General features: G+C 39.7%; 1 protein-coding gene across 1 annotated transcript; it reads left to right on the top strand.

Annotated features, from left to right (window-relative positions):
* The first annotated feature begins 3353 nt into the window (after positions 1 to 3353).
* Positions 3354 to 6236, top strand: LOC140928585 (uncharacterized). Its single transcript, XM_073378356.1, has 2 exons — positions 3354 to 4629; positions 5046 to 6236. Exons 1-2 carry the CDS (start codon positions 3366 to 3368, stop codon positions 5345 to 5347), a joined length of 1566 nt encoding a protein of 521 aa, XP_073234457.1. The 5' UTR covers positions 3354 to 3365; the 3' UTR covers positions 5348 to 6236.
* Positions 6237 to 9732: the final 3496 nt, after the last annotated feature.

The raw sequence follows: 9732 nt of genomic DNA, 5'->3' as shown, positions 1-9732 counted from the left end.
AGTTATCACCTGCGTCAAGTGCATCGATTAAAAAGCTACGAAAGAAAGCAATGGTTAAAAGCAGCAGTATTTTCCGGATCTAAGAAAAGTCTGGGTATCACACAAGGAGTTTCCCCGGTTTTTTCCATAAGTATTACACACGAAATAGGAAACAAGTAGACAACGAAAACGAACTATTGCAGCTGTCAAAGAAACGGAAAAACCTCAGCATTGTCTAGTCAAGAGACCCAAATTAACTAACGATGTTTCCCTGGAAACCAAGGCATATCCTGAATTTATGTTTCGACATAAATTTTCACTGCTCGTGGTGGGCCCCATTCAGTGTGGTACAACATTTTTCGTTGAAAAATTCTCACAGCGGGTCACATTCTTTGCGAGAGCAAGAAACCGAGGCGAAGATGGTAATACTACAGTTAGTAGCAGGATAGATACAAAGTGATGCAGTCATCTGTCGGAAAGGAAATTCAGTTTATTCGTGGCCTTCCAGAGTTTAAAGAATATCTTCGGGAAATTGACCCAAAGTTTTACAATGTGCTGGTGTTTGATGATCTTATGGCCCTGAAAGACACACTATTGAGGCAGACATTTCCTTCATAAGCTTTAGATTTTAGTAGAATACCATCATAAATTGTGATTTTGAGTTTTTATTGTCATTTTTGCTTTTATAAATTGGAAATAGTTTGTAAATAGTTCCTGAAAAACCTCACGAGGATGTTACTATTAAAGTTATTATTATTATTATTATTATTATTATTATTATTATTATTAGCAACAGATAGCCCTCTCGTTTCCTTTCTGTTTACTCAAGGCCGACATAGAAATACTAGTGTGATACTTTTACTACAAAATATGTTTCCAAAGGGAACATTTAACACGGACGTTAGCCGAAATGCTCAGTACATGGCTCTTTTCCGAAGTCCTAGTGATCGAAAACAAATCGGTATCATTGCCGAACGCATGTTTGACAAAAATCGCCCGCGATTCATGTCAACGTATTTTCAAGAAACGGAAAGAGCGTTTGGTTATATCTTCGTTGACAGTCGCCCAGACACGCCGAGTGATAAGAAAGTATTGAGTGGCATCTTCGGCTCCAGTCGTCGATATCTGACTATTAACAACTCCGCGAAATCGGACGAAACAGTCGAAACGACCAGTAACGGGGAAAACATTACCTGTGACGCTAAATCATCAGTAAAATCACCTCCTGTAGTCAAATCTTCCCCACAAATTGCAAAAAAGTCACGGCCATTTCCTTTAGATTCAGTTTGGTCTGAAGCAGCCTATCCCGTTGTACAAAATTAAGTGCAAGGAGCGCCCCGCTGCCAAACCCTACCAAAAGACTTTTGGATCACGGAAATGTAGCGCAGTACTAGGCATCTTTATGATCCGTTTCTTCCATCGTACTCGTACTTTTGCAATGGAAAATCGAAATGGATTTATTTGCACAAAGACGATCCCAGAGGTCTTTCCTAGGAAAGAACCAAACGAATGCTCAATAGACGTATAACAAAATCATCAAATGGTTGTTGATACACTTTGCAGTGGAGTATTCATATATCTCTAAAGAAATGTCTAAATGGTTATTAGCAAGCATTCACAGGTCGTGTGATTAAGGCTGATTATTTCTTATAACGTAAGCCAACTATTTTTGATCCCTTTCAAATTGCGGGGTATTTAATTCTTTTTGTAATTGTTTTTTAATAAAGTTTTAACAATGGTATCTCGTGTCTAGTTTTATTGCGAACATTTATTAAGACGCGTTGTTCAATTGATCATTTCTTAGAACTTTTGTCAACTATTGTTTTATTGCTAAAAGTAGACGTTTAAAGGCTGTCCCATGAGCTTTCTCCGCATGTAGGGTTCATATGCAAATATAGATTAGGATCAGTGGCCATGCAAGCATTTGCTCATAATTAGTGTTTGATGAACTGTAAACCGATCAAGTGGCCAAAAAGTGAGAGATGAGTTTTTCTAAAATCGACGCTGCCATAGGATACAAGAGCGGCTGTACTTGTTTTGTAAGGAGGGCGACTGAAAATGGTGGCCGAAAATGATCACCACCACTCTCATTTTGCTTTTTTGATGCTGGGGCTTGTTGTAATGTTACTTTGAGTACTAAGTACTATGAGATAAATGGATAACTTAAGGACTGTGACTTATAAAGCAGTTCATCTTTTTAATTACACATTTTTATTGCTTTTTGGTTGAAAATTCACGCGCACTAGACAAAATAATTATCAGAAAGTTAAAAGTTTGAGAAAATTCTGCTCCGCAGAAAAAGATCATAATTGATTTCTTTCAGCTTAGATACTGTTGATCCGGGTAGTTCTCAAAATGTTCCCTTGAGTGATGTTATCTCATTAGAGAGAGTTGTGGACCTCGCCATCATACCATAGCGATCAAGCTCTATTAATTGTGAAGACTGCTGAATACCCATTTTCCTCCAGATTACTGATCCATGTGTAAAATCCTAATTGAATTAAAGTAATATAAACAATGGCATCATACCCACATAAGGATATGACACACATATTAAAATAAACTATGACATCATCCATCTAAAAATAGCAAAAACCTGTAAAACCGGTTAAACCAACTAAAAATAGCACGTGACCTGAAAATAAACTATGACATTATCCTATCCTAATGAGATTCCTGCGCATTTTATTCATAAGATAAAGACAAAAGGTTATGACGTCATCGGCGTTAATGTATTCCCCCTCAAGTTAATGAGATTCCATCGCAAAAAAGGATAATTCGGTGCCTACCCCACTACTTTTACAGTTAGTCATTTTTTTTTTCATTTAGCCAATAACATCAAGGCAAAGTCAGGTCAATAACGAGGGTTTAATGCAATCAAAGGTACAACTCAGATGACTATTGAACAGGTCCTCGAGACATCAGTCACTGTCAACAACAGTCCTCAGGACTACACTCACCTGCACGATCATATTCCACCTACTTATGTAACTTGCCCGTTGCTGAAGGCAACGAAATGGGGTAAAAAACAACGGAAATATTGACCCGTTGCTTTGTAGCACTGCCCTAGCTAATTGACGTTTCGACTCTCTTTTATGGTGGCTCAACATTTCCTTCCTTTGAATTCGTCAATTTCCCGCGAACTTTTTTTTTCACTTTCCGAGGAATTAAATAGATTTGCTGTTGGTGTGCCTATGCTTGCATTTGCCATATATTACAATAATTCTTTTACCTGTCTTTTTTTTTTCCAGTTGATTGGAGACACTGCTTTATTCTCCACTGAATATTTTTTGTTGTTTTCATTAGATTACAGGGTAACACTAAGAGGACAGATGCATATCAGGCAGTTAAGGAATGTTGCAAAAAAGATATTGGGCTTAAAAAATATGCATGCTGATTCACAGAACTATTTCATTCGCAAAATTCAAAATCTTTGCAAATCCGTGTTCAGGGACTGTTGCATTGAACTGGAAGTATCTGCAGATAACGTGGAAAGAGCAGCTTCATCGACAAATCACGCACAGTATCTCATCCAATCCATCGATAATCACTGTCCACTTCCTCAAGAAATTAAGAAAAGGTACCAAGAAGTTTGTTCGTTGTCTGAAGAATCTACCATCAAAACCTTCCTGATTATTGTCCCTTACCTTATTCAGAACGCAAAAGATATCTTTGTCGACAAGAGGATGTCAGAAGTTCCCCAAAATGGCCTGAGAGGACTGACCAAGGAAACACTTGATACGTTTGTGTCCAGTGTACGGACAGCGAAAGAAAACAACGGATTTTTTGAGCTTTTGCGTGATTCTTGCGACATTCTCCAACGACTATGCATGGAAAACTACGACAAGGAGCCAAACACGGAAATTGAGAAGTGGGGCGAAAGTTTGGCAATGTTATCCATGCTTAGCTATCTAAAGCCGTTTTTCCAACACTGTTGTCAGGACATTAGATTGTATAAGAGACTAGAACTGTTTTCCTGTTGCCTAAGAGAAATCATTGCTAATCGTGATGACGTTGATGAAGATTTGGTGCACTCATCGTCTAATGTTTTAATGAGTCTCATTCATTTTGCAAAATTTGACCCGTCAAAAGTGGTGAGATTTGAGTTAAGTGTCTTCTCTACTTGTGTTCCTTGCACTTTTATCCGAGAGACCATAAAGCACGACAAGCTGGAAAACACATACTCTCAGGTGTTTCGTATCAAGAACGAAGAAGACGAGCTTCGGCTTTATGCAGTAGCACGTGTATACATCGACGGAGAAATTGTGAAGAAAGGAAAAGGTACATTCCAGGCAACGATCACGCTAACGCCCTCCTGTGAGCAAGTTCTCGACAGACATATCAACCGTTTCCATGATCTTACAGTGGCGAAGTTGACAGATAAAGGCTCAGGAAATCTTCGTGTTGTCTTTTGCACCACACAAAAGGAGAAGATCTCACCGCTACTAGAAGTACTGCGAAAGGAACTTAAAGAAAATGTGTTCAGCTGGGAAGTCAAACAGTGTCCTCTGTTGATGCGAAGTAACGCAACTTCAATGGAGGCTGCAATGTTAGGTCTACGTCTAGTGTACAAATGGGGGTCCGAAGCAGTTGTTCATGACAGCAACGATTTTCTGGCGTATGACAGATCATCGCACGTACAATGTGTGGGTAAGTTTATAATATTTGTCATATTCCTTGTAAATGTGTGTTTACCATTTCTTATTGAGCCGCGATCACAAGGTATGACTTACTGGGGCTCCGCTTTTAGGCTATTATTTGGTAACTTTGTACAATATGTTTACCCTCAAAACCCCGACGTTCTTGGAGATTTTAAGAACTCGTTTAAGTACTTGGTACCACTTCAAACAAGTTAGATCCCAGCAAATAATGGATATTGGCGGCATTTCGAAAATTTGTTTGTCATGTGGAACTTGATTTATTTTTTCTTTGTTGGTCTCTTAAAAACGAAGAGATAATTGCAGCAGCTAAAGTCTGGGACCTACGTCGGACCCCACATAGTCTACCAGGCTGTAAGATACAAAACCCGTGCATTAAATGGAATTTTGAATATAACTTTCCTATAGGTTTGAGCCAAGACGAACTGGAAGAGGGCAGTTCTGTACGAGAAAGCAGTGTTAACGCTCCACCAGCTGTCATGAAAATCTTCGTTAAGATGATGGATGGAAGACTGATCACGATGGTAGTGAACCCGAGCGATAACATCAGGACTGTGAAGGCATGTATCCACCAGTTGTGCCTGTGCCCAGCAGACTCACAACGTCTTGTATTTGCGGGCAAGAGACTGGAAGACGATCACAGTCTGAGTGACTACAATATCCAGAATGGATCAACCCTGCACTTGGTCCAAAGACTTCGTGCTTGTTAGCGCCTACTGAGTAGTGGTAGTGCCTTCTTTCCAGAGTCCCTTGATCTAGCAGTCGCTGATGAAATATTGCGCCGTCCCCACAATCTGAACGCATGGAACAGGCTGTCGATGCCGGATGGAAAATAGCTACTGATAGTCAAACAACAGTACCAAGCTACTTGGGCTTACGATAAGCAACAATCCTTAAAGAGAAAGCTATATGCATGAACACTCACATAACTGGAGTCATTAAGAAAGCTAGTAAGAAACTATACTATCTAGAACATTAAGACAGGCGGGACTGCTATGCATGCACCCAAAGGTTTAATGCTATTTTATACATCATTGTGAGATCAGTAATCGTTATTCTATACCGACCTTCTACCACGCCCTGCCACAGTATCTGATAAATGTGCTCATGCTTCTCAAGAGAAGGGCAATATCAATTAAATTTCCAGGAACAATATACGGCACAAAACCAAGGTGTTTGGGCATCTCCTCTGCTTGGACAGACTTTAATACCATCAAATTCAGTATGAGCTTGGGAATTATCTTGGATGCAAGTTTGACATCCAGTGAGCTGCTATCACTGAGGTAGTTTGCAAATAAACGGGAAGCCTCTGTCAAGTCAATGGTGTTAAGCATCTGCTCAAGCACACTAGTGTCATATTGAATGCACTCAGAAACTCATAAGGGATTGAAACGTGCAACTCTCATATGTTTGCTTTGTCCGAGGCTCGTGGATTTTCGTTTTCGCAAGTACCATATTTGGAACGAGAAGAAATGATAACTGACCAATCAAACGTCGTAAACGACGTGACGTAATTTTACTCCACGTTCTCGGGAGGGAATCTAAGGGAGCTCAAGCAACAATGATGGCGCGAGCTACAAAAATGTCACTTAAGTTTCTTCGCGCTACTTCAACTTTATCGCGCTTATTCTATCGCGTTCAAGTCCTCTAAAGACTGTATCGATGTTCAGGAAAAGAAAAATAAAGTCGATGTGATGTGTTTTCACCCTCCACAAAATTAAAGGACACTTTCATGTCGTAGTCGTGCAGTGACGGCAACGAAATGTACAAAAAAACGTGATGCGCGTGCGAAGTTGTTAAACCTGTTGCTTTTTGGAGGCCGCAGCGAGGGTTTCCAAATATTGTACTATGATTTTGTCGGCACAGTCCACGAGGGATGGATTCTTTTTGACTATCGTTCAACAGTGGGATATACGAATCCCCTGACTCACTTTCAGATGTCCGAAACAGAACAATCAATAAAAGCCATACACCAGAATATTTTTAAATTCACGGTTTAAACAATACACGTCACGATGTAAACCTTTGGGCGGAGCATTTGACAGTCAAATCAAGGGATTATGATATGGCATTTGACCAATATATTGGTGCAATGGAAGGGGAATCTAAGGGACTGGTCAAAAAGTATAGGGGGGGGGGGGGGTGGGCCGGAGCATTTGGAAATGTGGTTGGTAAAAAACACATGACCCACCCCCTCCCTTTGGCACAAAAATGACTGACCCACCCCTAAAGCAAGGTTGGAAATTGCATGACCCACCCCCTAGTTAAAACATGAATGTTTGGTTTCCTCTAAGGCGATCCCTTTTTTTCTCTTCGTTTACCGTCGAATGCGTTTCCTGATATTGGGTCGGTCGGTCGGATTGAAAAAAAAAAAACTTTAAAAAAAATCACAAGAAGTCTCAGAATAGTAGGCCCTGGTACCCCAGGACGACGTTAAAAGTTAACATTCACATATTTGGATTAACAAAATGTACAATATACTGTGAAAAATGTTCATGTTTTTGTTCTTGTTTTTCTCTGTACTGTTACTATGCTCATTGTGCAGATTAAAAGAATTATTTCAAGTGAACAATGGTGTAACTATGTCATTACTTTTTTTTAAAAAAATATTAAAAATTTGGGTCGGTCGGACGACGGTAAACGGAGAAAAAAAAGAGGATGGCCTAACCTTGTTCTGTGCTTGACAAAATTTGTTGATACACTGCTACAACCAATATCAAAATCACAGAAATCATACCTTTCACTGAAAAGACGAATGTGAAAAACCGAACGTTTCTTGTTTCGATGGACGTTATGAGTCTTGACACAAATATACAGCAAAACGAGGGTATATTGAAATTGTCTGTCACAACACATATGAAAATTTCTACAAAGACAACCCATTCCTACACATTACTTGCCGGAAATTCTTAGATTAATCCTCAAAGAAAATTTCTTCCACTTCAATGGAAAGCACTACCTACAAAACCATGGAACTGTAATGGGCACAAAGACAGCAGTTTTGATTCCTTTGCCAATATTTTCATGACATATATTGAAACAACAACTCTAAGCAAAACTGTCTTTAGAACAACCGTTTGGAAATGCTACATACGCGATATCTTTTCACTATGGGACATGAGTAAACCAGACATCGAAGCCTTCATTCAACGAGCAAACTTACATCACCCAACTATTAAATTCGTGGCCGAAACATTTGACACTGAGACGCAGCGTTTTTAGACACGGTTGTATACAAAGGCACAAGATTCAGGAAAAAATCTATCCTTGATGCAAAAACACATTTGAAACAAAAGGAAACCTTCTTGCACACACATTTCACCTCGTGTCACGCTCCAAGTGTTAAAGAAGGATTTGTCAAAGGAGAAGCCTTGAGAATCCTACGAAAAAACTCCTCAGAAACAACCTTTGAGGAAAATAATTCAAAAAACGCTTGATGGACGGGGCAACCCACAAACTTTGATAGAAGACCTACTATCAGAAATAAAATTCACAAAAACGAGGAAACAGATTTATTGCCATTTGTGACAAAATACCAACCCTCAGTGTCTACTTTAAAGGAAGCTTGAATAATAAAAATGGAATCTTATACAAAACCAACCATAACTTTAATAGATTTTTCAAGTACCACCAATCATTTCCTTACAAAAAAGGAAAATCTTTAAAGGACATGCTCGTTAGAGCCAAAAAATAAAAAAGGTTAACAAAGGGTTCACGGGATGTGCGGCCTGTCACCCATTGCACAACCTCGCACAACAGGTTTGTGAGTATTTTAGCAATAATTCCAGCTGGCTGTGTTTTATATAACAAGTGTGGTCAAATTTCTCGTCAGTAGTTAGTGCTTATCTATGTAATAAAATAGGGTGACCCACCCCCTAAGGGTAGCTGTAAATTGCATGACCCACCCCTTGCACAAGGCTCAAAACCTCATGACCCACCCCCTCTCTGCTCCGGCCCACCCCCCCCCCCCCCCCATACTTTTTGACCAGTCCCTAACCAGGTTTGTCTTAAAAAGTTAGAATACCCAGGGATGAATGACATACCTCTTATTAGCCGAGTTTTTGGTCGGTACTGTGAATTACGGACCGAGTTTTTTTCCATCGATTTATAAATCGATGGGAAAAAACGAGGATCTGGTTCAGACGCCGTACTTTTCATGTGCCGAACCTAACTGAATAAGTTCGACTTTGGAGCGACACTGGCGCGACATGTGATTCAGACGGCGTACCGTGTGTCGAACCTAAGTTAAGTTCGACAAAAGTTCGACAGACTCTGTCGAACTTAACGCTTTTGCCGCACCAAACTAAAACTGCCGTACCAAATTGATTCAGACGCTGCTCTTTTGCCGTACTTGATTCATCAGTTAGGTTCGGCACTTGAGTGGAGCGGCGTCTGAACCGGGCCTTACAGTAGGGACCGAAAAACGAGGCTAATAAGATGTTTATTATATGGCTTCTTCCTGTTTGGGGGACCGGAAACAATTGATTTGACAGTCATTTGACAGGCGTCAAAAAAGAAAGTTTTTATTGGCGCACGAAAACAATAGCACATAACAAGGGCTTTCCAAGAAAGTAAAAACAAATTCGTCATGTCAGAGAAAAAGTTTATTCGGTCAAAACTAAGAGGACTGTAAGTTTTAGCTCCTTAATGTAACGCTGGAGTATTTTGGAAACCGGACACTGTCTGTGTCTAGAATTCTTTTCCATCTTTCCTCCGTTTGTCCTTGTAAAAAAAAAACACTGCAAAAGGCAAAGAAGCTTTTCAAGGTAAGTTTGTTATCACTGTCGAAGGATTCGCTCGTTAATTGTTTTTGGGAAAACCTCTGTTTCTGCCAGTTCATTCTCGTCTTCAATTGTGATCTGCGTTAAAATTTTCAAAAACTGACTAGAATTCTCTTTCTCGGTAAGGTTACGATAAAGTTTCTACATCAGCTTCGTACTCATTAAAACAAAGCTAGGTTAAAATTTGGAGAGGCAAAGTCAACATCTCAGTCCTCAGGGTTTACAGACATATTTTAAAGTTTATTCAGTCAAAACTAAGAGCACTGTAAGTATTCACTCGTTAATGTGACGCTGGAATCTTTTGAAAACTGGAC

The sequence above is a fragment of the Porites lutea genome, chromosome 2, assembly GCF_958299795.1.
Source record: "Porites lutea chromosome 2, jaPorLute2.1, whole genome shotgun sequence".
Classification (NCBI taxonomy): domain Eukaryota; kingdom Metazoa; phylum Cnidaria; class Anthozoa; order Scleractinia; family Poritidae; genus Porites; species Porites lutea.
The sequence above is the reverse complement of the archived record's forward strand: the minus strand, read 5'-3'. Positions and strand labels throughout refer to the sequence as shown.